The 16959-nt window shown below is 36.9% G+C and overlaps 1 protein-coding gene across 2 annotated transcripts in view; it reads left to right on the forward strand.

Annotated features, from left to right (window-relative positions):
• Positions 1-265: 265 nt before the first annotated feature.
• Positions 266-16959, forward strand: part of LOC134537809 (HEAT repeat-containing protein 1) — a 103605-nt gene continuing 86911 nt past the window's right edge. Inside the window, exons 1-6 of one of the 2 annotated variants that reach the window (XM_063378643.1) lie at positions 266-391; positions 3785-3945; positions 5802-6018; positions 10218-10713; positions 12128-12438; positions 16558-16867. In XM_063378643.1, the coding sequence (XP_063234713.1) occupies positions 3804-3945; positions 5802-6018; positions 10218-10713; positions 12128-12438; positions 16558-16867 (1476 nt within the window). In that variant the 5' untranslated portion in view covers positions 266-391; positions 3785-3803. The remainder of the gene's footprint in view (positions 392-3784; positions 3946-5801; positions 6019-10217; positions 10714-12127; positions 12439-16557; positions 16868-16959) is intronic. The other variant, XM_063378644.1, reaches the window with a different exon arrangement.

The following is a 16959-nucleotide window of genomic DNA, read 5'->3' on the forward strand; positions in this document are numbered from 1 at the left end:
GTTCCCACACCTAAAACTTTAGAAATTAAGCACTGACTATAATAATTATGATATACGTTTTAAAATAAATTTTAGATGCGTATCTAACTTCATTTTTTTTTAAAGTGGTCACGGGTTGTTTGGCTTTTGATTTGTAGTAATAATATGGCAATGACTATACAGAGATTAGAGAACTTTCTCTAATCTTTATGACTATTTTATTCAACTTTTCCTTACTTCTTATCTCTTTGGTTGGTTCATATTCAATTTATGGAATCTCTCTGGCTGATGTTGATTTCTTTTTGAAAGTTTCTATGTTATGTGAGTTTAGCACGTGGGCCGGCTTTGTTTATATATTTTGTTCGGACATTAATGTAACGGCCTGTTCTTTACGTATTTTGGAAATGAGCAGGTAATGCTAAGTTAAAATCGAATCTTTAATGAACGCAATAGTGAAGGTAGCCTAATTGTTTTAAATATAGCTAACCTAACCAGCCGTTCACTCGATTAGTCATTTTTTGTTTTTAATTACAGTAGTTCACACACGGTTTTACAGTAACTTTGAATCATTTAACTCTATTTTATAGTAACAGAAATCGAGCTTTCATAACTTGAACGTAAAAAAATTGGAAAACATGGTTTTCACACACTTCTATGAATTTTTCCTGAAGGGAAGGTTTCTTAATTCCTAATAGTTTGTGAAAAATTGTAGTTTATAACATACCATACTATACCAGCATCAGACGTGGCTTCGTGGAACGATAAGTTAATAAAAACGGAAAGTATGTTTTTAATGTACTAGAGACATCCCTAAAGTTACCCTTGAAATCATGGTTTAAAGCTTACATTAAAATACCTGTGTTTTTGACACTGCTGTCGCCATTCTTAGTTTACCTGCGATTGTGTATCCCTTTGTTTAGTCACAATTATAGCCAACTATGGAGTATTAAAAATACGCTAATTCTTTAGTTTCATATTTATAAGTTTATCCCTGGATCTTGAAGGCTTGATCCTGATGGCATGATCCTGTTGGCTTGATCGTGTGGTATATGATGCTTGCTGTTTTAGTTCAGTACGTCGAAAGATCCTGATGGCATGATCTTTTTGACTTGATCCTATGGTACATGATGCTTGCTGTTTTAGTTCAGTATGTAGGAAGATCCTGATGTCATGATCCAGTTGGCTTGATCCTGTGGTATATGATGCTTGCTGTTTTAATTCAGTACATTGGAAGATTCTATAATGATATATAATGAATAATGATCGTAAGTTGAATAAAAAGGAATTTTTTCAACCTACAATCATAATTATAATTATTTTGCAATTTTTTTTTATGTGGAGATTCTTCCGACGTACTGAATTAAAACAGCAAGCATCATGTACCACAGGATCAAGCCAACAGGATCATGTTAAGAGGATCTTTTGACATACTGAAGTAAAACAGCAACCATCATGTACAACAGGATCGGGCCATCAGGATCAAGAGATAAACTGTGATACATGAAACACCAGCCATATCAAACATAGAATATATGATGGCCATAATCAAAGAATTTCTTGGGAAGACTGCAAAATTCAATGTGTCAGCCAATTCAGTGCACAGCATGTATTCCTCACAGAAAATGAAGGGTGTTAACAATTCTATTCACATTTTTGCCTTGTTCATTACAACGTGATATAAAATAATACGTACTTTAAATGCATTGTAACAAAACAACCTTTTCTTAATACAATTACTTATTCTAATAAAATGACAAACATGAAGTATAAGTATTAAATACAATTGCAATACAGTAATTTTTATACAAATTTTATTACTACAACACCTACATTGATTAAAGTTCTCAAAAAAAAAATACACACGTGTAAACAATGAATGTTGGCTTTTTGCATGAATATATACTATTGTAAGGTAAGCTGTAAACTGTTATTTTTTTCACAAACCACTAGGAATTAAGAAACCTTCCATTCAGGATTAATTTGAGGAACATCTCAAGTACCGTATTTACTCGTGTATAGCGCGCCCTCGTGTATAGCGCGCACCACGATTTTTGCAACTAATTCCAAAGAAAAAAAAAATTGAAATTTTTTTTCCCCCATAAAAAAATTTTACTAAAATTTTGTGGTACCTGATTATTTAAATTGATGTGTGGTGATGCGTCAGGAAAATACATAAACTCTGCTGTCTAAACGGAAGATAATGAAGCGCTATATCGCCACAACTGGTACGTGGGCGGGAGGGAGGGAGGCGTGCCGCGCTACGTTGCTAAGCTGGCGCGGAGAACTATATGACTCACCGGTGAGGAATGGAGGAAGCGAAGAAGTTGGGTTGGGGGGGGGGGGGAACTGGTGACAACATTCTCTCTTTCTCTCTCTCTCTCTCTTTTTACTAGCTTCTGAGCTGGCTTTCTGTAAAGGGGGGAGGTCTAAAAATAAACAAGAGACCATGATGTGCGAGCTTGCGCGCGCGTGTGCGTGTGCGTGTTTGTGTGTGAAAGAGAGGCCTTGTTGCTTGTGCGTATGTGTGGGGGCTGGCCAGAAACGTCACCCGTCACCCGGCAGTTAACGACTTCCACTCCTCCCCGCCTCCCCCCCCCCCCAAACTTTTTTTTTCCGTGTATAGCGCGCATCCTTATTTTTTTCCTTTACTTGAGGGGAAAAAAGGGCGCGCTATACACGAGTATATACGGTATATGGAAAATATATATTTCTGTTTTTGGCGGGTAAACAATAAATGGCGGTGGCAGCGTAAAAGCACAGTTAAGTATTGTAATGGAAGATAAAAAAATTTAATTTTTTCACAAAGCTTGTAGGAATTATGAAACCATCCCTTTGGAGTAAATTTAGGGACGGGTGTAGTATGAAAACCGTGTTTTTCAATTTTTTTTCTTTCTGTTCTAAAAAGCAGCTGGGTCCGAGTATTACCAAAAGTAAATGCTAATAAATAATTTCTAATTACACAGCCAAAAATGAATTTTTGTGTCGCAAACAGACAACACTAATCATGATTTTGTCTTGGTAGTCTTGGGATCTACCACACCATCAGTTCTTTCCTATTTACCTTTTTGAAATAGGAACCGAAACAGCACACATTATGAGTATTCTTCTATGCTACCAAAAGACACAGATTGGCACAAAAATATCAAGTTGACGAATGTATTTGCACATGGGAGGTTCGGACCATCGCCCACACCATCTATGATATCAGAGGGTCACGTGGACCTATCAACGATCAAGATCCCCCAGGCACAATTTGGGACATTGCTATTAGATGGGCCTTCACATTATGTACCAAAACTGTATTGGATGTGTAGCTATGCCCTTTTACATAATTATTTGGAGAAAAAGGGTGACCAGAAAATCAGTTTTCGTAATATTTATCTCTTATTTATTTTACAAGTGTGCTACTCTGACAACAAATTAATACTGAGTATACTGCTGGTTGAGAGTATGCTGGAAGAGCAAATACTTGTTACTAAGGCGTTGTGGTTTTGTAATGGTGGAAAAGGGGCGGGGGTGTATCAAGAATAGCTTGGAATTAGGGATTATTTAAAGAGGAGGGGGGGGGGAGAAATGGCATATGAAAGAAGATAATATTAAATGGAGCAGATTGTACAATATATAATTAAACTTTAAAAGTGTGTTTTGTTTTTACCTACTATAATTTTGCAACAATAATAACTGTCTGAAAAACTGTATGAATAATTTGTGAAAATGTTAATATCTCTTACAGCACCCATCCAAAAATTTAAATTATTATTGAAACAAAGTAAGACTAATTGACTTCTTTTGTGTTTGTTCACAGCAATTGAATACACAGCAAAATGATCACATCATTAGCAGATGAACTGAAGAGGCTAACAGTGCCCCAGACGTCTTTGCTGGTTCATACAAAGAAAAAACCTTCTCTGCTGTTCGATCCAAAAGATGCTGCAGGATTTGACAGAGAAACCTTCTATGAAATAGGTACTTATTAGATTGTAAGGCATTAGAAAACTGTTTACCTGCCCTGCAACCAAGCATTTTAAACATACTCATCAGTAGAAAATATAATGTAAGGGATTATAATATTAGAGAATTTTTTTAGTTTCAAATTGTGTGTGGAGGCACCAGCATTGCGAAGTGTCAAGTCTGCAAGGCTTCGTTCATTGCTCACTCGTGAGACCGCTGACCGTGCGTTTCGTTTGTTCCGTGGTGCATTGTTTGAGAGTGTGAATGGTTGCTTGGTGTTGCGACAGAGTGTGGTACGCGAGAACACGAGATGGTTGTGTTACAGAGCCAGTGCCAGTTCCGTGCAATGTCGTGAGGCTACTAAGATTAAGAGAAATGTGTTTTAGCAACTAATACCTAAAGGTGCCACGAGCCTTACTGTGGTGCTCAGTGTGGCAAGTGCTCGCAAACCAGGTCCTAGGATCGACTCCCGTGTAGAGCAGAGCCTACAGCGACTAGAGACTTCATGTACAGGGTTCAGCATGCGTGGAGGCAAATTAATAGGAAGGTCCTTAGGAATCCATGTTGCTGTATTAATTGAAGGATGCTATGACTAACTCCTGAAAAACCTTATAAGCAAGTAACAAGTGCAAAGATCCAGTGCCCACATATCTCTCCGTCTCCTTCCCCTCTACCCTTAACCAACATCCCTCTTCCCTCACTCATTTTTTGTCCAGTTTAATACTGGTGGTGAAAGAACATCTCTACATCTTACAAATGATGTCAGAATTCTGGTCCATTACAAAAACTTTATTTTGATTGTTTTGCTATGTACACTGCCTTTACATTTTCTGTTTGGTTTTCAAAACACAAGTTATTAAAAATCCATTTCGGCACAGCCTACAGGCGTAGGTAGATTTTGAAGTACCTATTTCTTCTGGAAATGTTCTGGGAACTTCTATAAACTTCAGGAACATTTTAAGAACTTAAAATAGAAGAAATCCTATATGTTCTCCAATATTCAAAAATGATAGATAAAACCTTTTTCTGATATTCCATGCAGCGAAAATGTTTTGAATGTTTTTAACTCAATGCATCCAGCATTGAATAACTTAGGACAAATATCATAATATGCCTACTACTTAAGGTAGTTATGAATTTTTATGACCTTCAAACACTGTTTTTCATCCTATTCACTAATACATGGTCGTATAGCAATTAGAATTTGACCAAGGTTTAAGATAATATTAAGATGGTTTAAAATAAATTTTAATGAATTCGACAGCAAGGAAGTTTTGATTTTTTTTTACTTCAGCTTCGTTTTTACAGTTTGTTTCATCAAAAAATTTTTCAGCCAAATGTTTTAGATAAAATTTAGAATTTTTGCAATAAATAATAATGGATTTGATAGTGTAAGTTATGATTTTTTTTGTCTTTTGCTTTCATACAATTTTACTTAAGAACAAAGTCGTAGACAATATTTAGAAAGTTGTAAGAACGGATTCGATAGTGTGCATGGTACGGAAGTTATATTATTTTTATTCAAAGCCCTGGTTTTTTCAACTCCTTGCAGTGATTTGTCTCAATTGTTTCAGAAACATGTTTTTAGTAATAGGTAATTGATATTGATTTGCAAACAATTTGAATGGATTTGATAGTGTGCTTACTAAGGGAGTTATTAGGTGGATTTCAAAGAAATACTACCTATTCTAGCCATTACTATGGTGCGCGACTTCTGGAAAATTTTTAGATGGACCATAAAACAAAAACAACTATGTATGTAAAAATTTTCTGGAAGTCGCATCATGGTAATGGCTACAACAGGTAGTATTTCTTTGAAAGATATCTAATAGTCCTCAGAAATCTACCTAATAGTTTTTCTTTGTTTTTAGGTTTAACAGGATTTGAAGAATTGAAGAAACTGAATCCTCGTTTTGAGGAGTTTGGTAGTACGCTATTCAATCCGTCATCTCAGGGATTGGAGCGCTCTGTGGAGTCTCACAAGACAAACAAAGAGTTGAACAAAACAATCAAAAGATTTCTGCTCAGACTGTCCCCTTATTTCCTTCTCAGGCCTGCTCATCAAGCATTGGAGTGGCTCATCAATAGGTAATCATAGTGCCTTGTTTGATGAGTTATTCTTGTCTCCCGCCATTCAATTGGTTATCCCAGAACACATGAAAGTTATCTTCGGAACAAATATGTAGTCTGTACAGGTTGTCCACATTCTGGAAAGTCAGAGGAAATCAGGGAAAAGTCAGGGGAGTTGAAATTAGTAAAGGAAAGTAAGGGAATTTACTTGCAAACCTGGAAAAGTTGTGGAAATTACCTAGTGATTTTAATTTGAGTAGAAAATATCATACTCCAGTCTGCAATCGTAGTCATTTGTGCAAGGTTTTGTTTGAACTAGGCCAGCTATGGGGATGGTGGAGCAGGGTTCCCACGCTCCTTGAAAGTCCTTGAAAAGTGCTTGAAATGGTTTGAAGTAATCAAGAGCCTTTAAAAGTGCTTGAAAAAACATTTAGGCCCGAATTCAGAGTTGACCTTTGAAAGCGCATCCAACTCTCATTCATCTGGCAGACTCTCCACCTTTCATACTTCAAAAACGCCTTTCGAATGACTGCCAGCTGAAAGCTTGTTCCCATCCACTTTCAGTGAAGATCTGGCAACATGGCACAAAAATTTTCTTAGATCAAGTACTTGGAGTGTGTGTGGAAAAGCGCCCTATTTCATTTCGATTGTCTTTTGTTTGCTCTCCCGCTGAAAATAATATTTTGTTTGGATTGGACACGAGGTTAGGGTTACCAGACACTGATAATAAAAAAGGACGACATTCATCTCGCAAAAGGACATTTCACTAAAAAGGAGAACAATATATAGTTTTTTAAAAAAGCCATGAATTAATTACAATGGAGTACGATATTTTACAATGTTTTGGCATTTAATACAGTTTCAGTATAAAGAATCAAACAAACTACGCATATACAGCATATTAAAAACACGTGCTTCTGCATGTGCTGCTACCTGTCAACCTGTCATAGTACTACTTACTAGTGGGATGACTCTGCGGACAGCGCGCGCTTTGCCCAGAGTGTAACTGCAGGAATTATCTCACTTTATAAAAAAAAAGCCAGACATTTTGGAGCATTAAGGAAAATCCGGCCGGACGCAAAAAAATACATAAAAAGGAGGACATGTCCTCCTTTTGCCGGATGTCTGGTAACCCTACACGAGGTTGAGAAATTTTCTTAATATGGATACGTTGCCTAAAATTATAGTGTTTTCTCCAGATGAAAAAGCGATTATTTTTGATCTCGTGAGAAAGCACAAAACCGTAATCGAAAAAAAAAACAGATGCAGTTTCTTACAGAGAAAAAAAATTGTGTTTCGAACTCTTGATCCCGACAAAAATCAAACGGGTCTACTAAATTTCTTATTTACCTTCGCGGAACTGGATTTTCATTTTTAAGATCATCAAAAAATTCAAAAACCTCGTCAATGTGATTTGGAAATTCATCCAAATCTTCTGCCATCACTACAAAACACGTGTCTGATGCACACTTTGCGGGCGAAACGATTTCTTTAAAAACTCATATTTAATTCCAAAACATATTTTACATATCTGCCATATGACAAAAATGTTTTAAACAATTACAAACATACATGAACACGTTTTATGTGGGAATTATATATTAAAACCATCAACTGCTCCGCCGATTTTCAACTGAACAGGCATTCGAATGAGCTTAAGACCACATTCACTTTTAAGTGGTTGGCTCTCCTTATCCAGCAGTCAACCAACCACTAAAAAACGTCTCTGCCAAGCAGCTTCAATGGAAAAGCCTTTCGGTGTGTGGATAACCGTCGAAAGAGCTCTCTGAATTCAGCCCTTAGGTGCTTAAAAGTGCTTGATAAAATTTACACTGTTTGTAAGAGTTATAATTACGTTGTATTTATTTAGAACAAGTTAAAAGTGGGGCACAGCAATTTTATTTTACGATATTTATGGTATGTTCAAATAAATTTCACATAGATTAATGCCCCGTTTTTCGACGGCATATGATAAGATATCTTCTATGTACTATTTTTATCGGCAGTTATGGTGTCATCAATGTTTTTGTTCTGATAAATGTTCGGTATAATGTTTAACTCAGCCCGTTTGCAATGTTTCTGTTCCTCCGATAAGCTTTTATCTTTCTGTTTGTAAGTAATACACAGAAGAAAAAAAAAACAATTCTGCACGTGTTCAAAATATACGTACAAAAATTATTTCATAATATTTGGGTCCTTGAAATTTTTGAAAAAGTCCTTGAATGTGCTTGAAAAGTGCTTGAATTTTTTTTAGATAGGAGTGGGAACCATGTGGAGACTGTAGTTTCTTTGTTTCTTTCAGGAAATTGGAAATTACTTTTACTAAAATGTAGCCAGGGAAATTTGATATGTTGGTTTTGGAAAGTCAGAGAAAAATCAGCGAAAGTTGTTTTTTATAGATTTGTGTAGACATACTGCTGTAGGAATGTCAGTACCTAATACACAGTTTCATTTAATTATAAGTTAAAATTCTGTTACTTATGCATTCACACTCTCTGATTGCCCGCACAGTAAAAGTGGAGGATTCAACAAATTGAATCCTTCAGACAAAGAATTATCTCATATGAACAACTCAGTTAAGAAATCTCTAGAGTGAGCACTCAGTGAGTTTATCCTAGAAGTTGTTGAATCAGTAAATTTTCTAGACCTTATACATAAGTTAAGAAACTTTTTATCTTCCACACGCTTTTCACATTTTTCATAAAAGGAGTGTGTAAAAACTAAAAAGTGTTTTATATCCACAGATTTTAATTTAGTTCATAAGGATTGTAACATAATCCTGCAGTAGTTAATTGAAGTCCAGAAACGTATTGAAATGTGGGTTAGTTAATTAATCTGCACACTAATGTATATTAGCTTAAAGAAACTCAAGAGCATTAAAAAAATTTTAGTAGGTATAAATGGCAGTTAAATTTTGCTGAAATCTGTAAACTCACATTTTATTTCGTCTTTGTGTTGGCAAGACACTGGACTCACATGCTACCATTCCAGGGTTCGAATTTCAGTTTGACCATACTGATTTCAGTTTTAAAAGGTATTGTCAGGCAAATGTTGGAATGGATCCTTAGTATAGGCTTTGAATATATATACTGCATAGAAGTCGCCAGCCCAGGTTAAAATTTGTAGTACGGTTTTGAGGTAGTTGGTTAATTCACCGCCGCAATCGCCACCATCTCTAGGGCATCGACTTGTGGTGGTCCCTAGCGGACAAGTGTCTAACTCTTCAAACAACCCTTCCCCCTCCCGTTGAACGAACTTGAGCTACAGTGAATGATAGATGGGGGGTGCGGGGAATGACAGCGGGCAACAGGGCTGCGCTCTAACGTGTAAATAACAACTAAGACGATACAGGGCGTTACGGCAGCGCACTGCAGCGGTGAAGTTCCCAAGCTGCTCATCATTCGCTTCTGAAAAACGTAGAGTAAATCCTATCCACTCGCGACTTCTATACAGTATATATATTCAAAGGTATAGGCTATAGCCGATTTAGTTCCCAATGTTCCTACTCCCTAGTCTATATTGTGTGTTACCATCTGTGAAAGTGACAACCAATCTGTCGACAGCCCAAATAAAAAAAAAATGAAAATTTAATGTTAGTACATATTTATGTAATTACTAGGGACAAGATCATATGGTGAGAAAACTGAAATAACATTGCAAAGCATATATGTAACACCTAAATGCAAGTTAATACAACCATTATTACTGAAATTTAACTAAAAGCATGAAATAAATTCATAAGAAATTTGACAAACTGAACAAAAATGACAAAATTGTTACTTATACTACAGTAAATTCATTTAGCAGTTTTTTTTATTTACCAAAATTTATGAAATAAATAATTGAAAGAAACTATGTAATGATGTTGAAACACTTTTCAAACACACAACAATTTTGCTGATTTACTTTTATTTAACTCTTATCAAATTAAACCTACATTTTTTTTTCTTTCGTCACCATCGAATGGCGCTTAATATTTTTGAGGGTTGGGTAGGATCCTTGCTACACTGTGCCAACCGATAGAAACAAAAAAAAATTTTTCTTTAAAGAGTATCTAACAATATTCAGAAAAAAATAATTATTGTATAACTTGTATTAATGTATATACAATTATTTAAATCTATGTTGGTAATGGAATAAAGGAAAATTTGCCTGGAAAAAATATCAGTGATTTGTCGCCTTGCCGGATGTGAAGAAGCACGGGGCTTGTCTCGCAGGTTCCGCGTCCACGAGTACAACAAGGAGGAACTGCTGCTGCTTATCCTGCCCTACCACGAGACCAACATGTTCGTGAAGGTGCTCCAGCTGCTGGACCTGGAGGACGCGGCCGGCCCCTGGCACTGGCTGCGGCCCCTGCAGAGGCCCGGCGTGCCGCTCTCCCGGGCCGCCCTCGTGAGCCGCTGCGTCGCCGACGTCCATTTCCTCCGCCTCGTGTGCGAGGGCGTGCGTGCGGCGGCCGCGGAGCTGGGCGAGGACGCCCCGGCCCTCGCCACCGCCTTCGCGTTCCTCTGCTCCACGCTGGTGGGCGTGCTGGAGTCCTCGCCCCGGGTCACCGAGGCCCAGCTCACCGCCCTGCTGCCCACGCTCACCAGGGGCCTCTCGTCGGCGGTGCCCGACTTCGCGCTCGCGTGTTTCATGGTCGTCGCCCAGCTGGCGAGCAAGGCCAGCCTGGCCCAGGAGGTCCTCCATCCCATCGTCACCAGAGTGGCCAAGGTGAACGCCATAGTTCCTTGGTGCTTGCGATAGTAAATCATATCCGGGGGATTGTTCACTCACGGGTCACCACAGCCAGAATTGTGTGCGTGGCACACCCATTGTCCACACATATTTTCAACCCACTCACACAATGTTTCACATGTGTATAAAGCTCACAAAAAAAAAACTTCACTAGTCACATGGGCACCCTGTAACAGTATCTTTCAACATACAGTGCCATCAACAACTCTTAAAGTTTAATTTGTTCACATACACCTTTTTCTCTTTTACTCTTTATAACGTCACTCGATTTAACGACAAACTCCTGAAAACGTGGAAATTGTTTGATTTTTGTTGGTTTACCTTGTTTTCTATACAATAATGCACTCGATATAGCGTCACGCTCACTCTATTTAACGACAATAATACAGCATTTTAAATCATTAAGCAGTACTTTCTAAGTTGCCAAAGTTGATAAGAACTGCAGCTGTGTACGTTTTTTAGTTTGATGTTTTGTTGTTGTATTATTTAGCACGTGTTTACTTCGACTTCTAAGAAATTTTGTCTTTTGTGTTTGTATTAACCTCGGTCACTAGACTTTTGTCAAATTCTTACACGTTATCATTATCGCAGTTGCTTACAGACTTTTGAACTGTAAACATGGCGAGTAAATGAAAATCTTTGTGTATTGACGAAAAAGTTTTATTAATACGCTTAATAGAGGTGGGAGAAAAGATCAGTGATGTTGGAAGACGCTTTGGATTTAGCTGCTCTACCGTGTCTAGTGTCTACAATATGGAAAAACAAAGGAAAAAAAAACAGACTCTACGCAATAAGTGTTGTTATTTGTATGAATATTAATGTTCGTGTGTAAAATGTGTACTATATTACTAAATACATATTACATATTATAGAATTGTAAAATTATATATTTTATTTCTCTCCATTTAACGACCACACTCTATAACGCCGAAATATGCTCAGTTCGTTTAGTGTCGTTTTATAGAGTTTATACTGTAGTATATAGTGTTTATACACAAAATATTCAAATCATACTGTGGGACATCATTATAATGTACCGTATTTACTTGCATATGGGTCACACATTTTATGCTGATTTTTAGTTTAAAAAAATGTAGTGTGATCTATATGTGAGTTTTTCACTTAAGTTCTACTCTATTTTGAAATGTTATTTGAAAAATTATTCAGAATTCTTGAATAATATGATAGTTCATTCAAAATTGTACTCAAATAAAAAAAAATCAGGTTTAAGTCTTGTTTGTAACCATGCAAATGAACGGCTGACCAATTTTGTGTTTTGGTTTTGAACGTTGTAGTTGTAGTCTTATGGATCATTTTGAAATTCAAGTCTTTGTAACTTTTTAATTTTTTGTTGGTGGTGTACAATCAGGTGCAAAATTCTGGTCCACAGTGTATCATCCCCGGCTTCAAGACGGAGATGGTTGCACTTCTGGTGATCTTGTACCAGACTCAGACTGACACGCTGAAGACCTTCCCCAGCAAAGCCCTGATTCATCTCTCGTACCAGTCGTGGTTCCCCGTCGCCGTGGGCCAGATGGTGACGGCAGGCGGCAACGTCACACCGCTCCTGAAGCCCCTCGTGACGGCAGCCTTGGATGCTGTCCGTGCAGACAGCGAGGAAGCAGAGAGCATCAAGAGTTTCATTGAGAGTATCGTGACAAATGTTTCGTTGGACGAGACAGATATAGAGCTCATTGTAAGGTAAGGAAAGGTAGGATCTTGTGACATAGCATAACTCCTGCGATCTGCTAATTATATTTGAACTAATTTGCATAATAGTTTACAATTAATTTATACTCATGTTTCTTTTATTATACATAGGCATTTAAGGTATTTTGTTTGTGCTTTTAATATTAAATGTTATTAATTTGGGTTAGGTTTTATATAAAGCAGACTATAGTATTTTTTATTATTACTCTTTCACTCTAATTTGTTTAGTCAGTTAAAATTAATAAGTCTATTACCGTATTGGTCCGAATATAAGGCGACCATTTTTACATAAACGAGAGATGCAAAAATTGGAAGTCGCCTTATTTTCGCACCCAAGACGTCAGAACCGCAAACATTAGTTCCAAGCTGAAAGCTACAGTAGAAACATTGTTTAATAAAACGTTCACAATTTTTTATATTAACTAAAACGTTGTTACCTCACACGGAGAAAAACGATAAATCCACCTAATATTGCAGTAATTCACAATTGTTTGAAGTTGAAAATTAAAATATTTGTTCTTGAGTAAAAACGTGAATGTTGAAGCATCTCAAAATGGCAACCTTTTATTTCATAATTCATATTTGTACTTTGTGTACAATCGCGTGTTAACATTTACGGTAATTTATCTTCAGATTTTTAACGGTAATATTTGTACTAAAATATCACAGTTATTTTCAGAACGATTGTTTACGTTTACAAACATTTCGGATGTAATGTATGGAAATTCACGGCTGCCAACTGTCTTTCCACAATATTTCTTTGTTGTAAAACGAACATTGCCGAACACGCACGAAGACGCCATATTAACAGGAATTTGGTACGTTGCTTCAAAAGCTATTTTAATAATCCACTCTTTATTTATGTAAAAACCTTTCATAATTATAATAGATTATTCTTTCAAATTCATAGAACAGACTCTCTCTGTCAGAGAGTAATATGGCAAATATACGCGGTCACGTAACCGAAGTTATTCTTGGCCGTATGCTTCATCATGTCAGCTAGCCACTTGTTTTGTTCCGGCAAGATGCATTCTTTGTTTGCTTTTTTTACGTTTAACACACTACTAAATAGTAATACGCCTTGTTCTGTGGTAATATGTAGCTTAAGTCAAACGGAAAGTTAAATGCTGTATTTTAAGAGGGATTAATAGCCATTGTAAAAATTTTAAATTCGTAGATACAGTAAACTGTGAAAAATGAACAATCACACATCGGTGGAACGGCGGGGAATGAGCCCTAGACAAATAAACAGCTCTGAAGATGACAATTATGCAGCTTCATTAGAGTAAACATACGAAAAAATTTCTAGTGTAATACTTAAAAATGTAAAAATTTTCTAATTGTTTTCTTTTGACTTTTAGGGTAGGCCATTCAAACTTATTTTAAATAAGTAATGTGATAAATATAAATTAATTGTTATACATAAATGCAAAAACCATTTATCAACACAAAATGTATGTCTAATGAATTTTCACATTAATTTCTACCAAAAATTATTTTTACATTTGTTTGGCCTCCTGAAACTGCAGGTCGCCTTATATTCGGGGTCGCCTTATATTCGGGCCAATACGGTAATTACATTTTTACAATCATAAAGCACAATCTCGGAAGTAAGACTGTAACATTCTAGAACATTCTAGAAGGCTTAAAAGGAAAGGAAGAGACAGGCGCGACACACTATCGCCAGCAGGTTATTTTTCACGCTTCAAGTTAGTGCGTTGTTGGAAAAACTCAGCACTTGGGCCCATGACTGCGCAGCAATGAACTAGAACTTTTGCTTGGCGCTACTTCGGCAGCCAATCAGGCTGAGCCATGCGGCGGTGTGATGTGTCTCTCCAGACTTTCATAAAAATTGGTTGCCTGTAAAGTCGGTTTACGGACGATAGTTTAACGTGACAACGTCATAACAAAACATTGATGAAATGATTGCATAGTTTAATGAATAAAATTGAATCATTTTTATTGAATTAACACAATTTTGTATCAATACAAAGGAGTGAAATGAAATCTACAATTTAATTGATAAATTTACTTTTATTTGCACTCATTAATTCAAATATGTTTATTACTTTAACAAACAGATTATTTTAACTGTAACTTTTGTACAAAGAATGAGTGAAATGAAATCTACAATTTAATTGATAAATTTACTTTTATTTGCACTCATTAATTCAAATATGTTTATTACTTTAACGAAGAGATTATTTTAACTATAACGTTTATTCATGTTTGCTATTTAACTTCTTCCAATCTGTGTTATTCTGTTAAGGATAGGACGATGATAGGAAAAGTAGGAAATGAATGGGAGTGTTTCAAGTTTAATGTGCCTCGAAAAAGTCAAATCGATGGTTGTTCCAATCAAGTGGAAGAGAGATAGATGTGGCACAAGCGTACAATGAATGTAACGGGACACAGTGTATTGGGACAATGTGCACAACGGGACATTTTTTCGTGCGTGCAGCCAGCGTTCATCGATTTATTAGACGTCATGTTAAAAAATATTCTCGCAATATAATATTCCATATATGGTCATTTTTCTGAATCCTGTCCTGTGATTGGTCAGTTGGCCCACGGGCCAACCCTTTGTCTCTATCTTTGCAACGGAAGGTAACTGTGTGGTACAAGGCAGTTGTCGCTCGATTGTCTCCGCGTGCGGTCGCAGCATCGGCAACTCAGGAAATGACAGACCACCCCTGATAGGCCGAATAGCAGTTCACTAGTAAGGCCTTATGTGTGGGGACATTGTCGTGATGAAGGAACCAGTCACATGATCGCCAAAGTTCCATGCAATTCCTCCACACATCCTCTTGGAAAAGTCTTAAAACTTCTGAATAAAAATGCTGGTTAATAGTCTGGCCAGGGGAACAAATTCACGGAGCACAATTCTACGAACATCAAAAAAGACAATAATCATCATTCGACCTCACTTGTCTTGCTTTTTTTTAGTCGGTGGGAGTTGGGAGTCTTCCACTGGCTTAATGCTTGCTTGGTTTCTGGGTCACACCCGTAACACCAACTCTCATCACCTGTATTTAAATAACTTTCAGTCTCTTTTTTTTTTTTTCAAGTCCTGGCTGAAATTCAATTGAATGATTTTTTGATCCTGTTTGTGAAGGGGAGAAACAAATTTAGCGGCATAACGTCTCATTTGCAAACCCTAAGTTAAAACTCGCTGGCACAAACTGCAACTCACTCCTGTCTCTTCTGATGATGATCCTGGTTTGTTTTTTGGTTGATTTGTTCAATATTTTCATCATTTCGAGATATTGACGGGTGCCCAGAATGAGCAAGGTCTTCAACACTCATCTCACCACTTTTAAAGCACCCAAATCATTAAAACTTGTGTGCGGCTCATAGGATCCTCCTTGAAAGCCTGTTGAAGGATTTGGTATGCTTTCGTTGCAGATTTTTCAAGCAGGAAACAACATTTCAAACACACTCTTTGTTCTTTTAAATGTGCCATAATGACTTCGCAGGCAGAACACGAGAATAGTAAGAGAAAAACAATACTACGATCAAACGTTAACCTACAAACTGATGCTGTCTAGGCAGCTGTTTAGTGAAGGTATCTCATCTACTAACCCCATCTAGCGGGTAAACGCTGTATTACGTCTACGAATGACAGCACGCTCTCAGTCCCTTTTTTTTTTGGGTCCTCCCTCATATATCACCCTGTGTTCAGCCCGGGCAACGTTGGGTACTACAGCTATTATACATATAAAATTACAACATGTATTGATTCTTGAAACTCAGTTTGTGAAACAAACATTTAAAGGGTTGAATTTTTCAACACTTAAGTTAATATTTTTTTCTTTTATATTAATTTATTTTTGACCCTTGAGACCTAGATTCAAATTTGATGGGTATTTTCGAGGTACTTCTGGAATTCTAATTTGAGACTTTGATTCTATAAAATTGGGATTTGATGCATCACTAATTAATACTTACAATCTTACACTTTTAGTAAATTTCCCTGTTCATAAGTCAAAATTTCTAAGAACCTTGAGATATTTCTTAAAAATTATTTACTTTAATTTTTCTGTGTACCCAAAAAAGGTTTTGATAATAATACAAAGTAAAATACAGTCTTGCTAAATTTTTTTTATCTAGGACTGTGGTTAACAGCGTAGATGTCAATAAAGCCCTTCAAGAAGCCGCTGCTAAGGATATCTGGACACTGGACGGCAACGGAGACATGCAGTGGTACTCAAGGCTTCTGAAGCAGGTGGAGCGTCAGTATCCCGAACCGTACGACAAGGCTATGAAAAAGCTGCTGATGAAAAAGAAAAACAAAAGCAAGCTTCAAGTGATTCTCGACTTCTGCGACACGGGAGGCATGCTGGACAGACTGAACCACCCCGTCACGGAAGTAAGGCAGCAAGCTGTGGAGTCTGTCGTCAAAAATTTCAAGAAATTTAAGGTTGGTTTCAGTAAATGGTAAAATTTTGGTTAGCCTGAGTTCAGGTTGTTGTTTAGATTGGTTTTTTGAATAGTTAATGTTATGCAACCCTC

The sequence above is a fragment of the Bacillus rossius genome, chromosome 12, assembly GCF_032445375.1.
Source record: "Bacillus rossius redtenbacheri isolate Brsri chromosome 12, Brsri_v3, whole genome shotgun sequence".
Classification (NCBI taxonomy): domain Eukaryota; kingdom Metazoa; phylum Arthropoda; class Insecta; order Phasmatodea; family Bacillidae; genus Bacillus; species Bacillus rossius.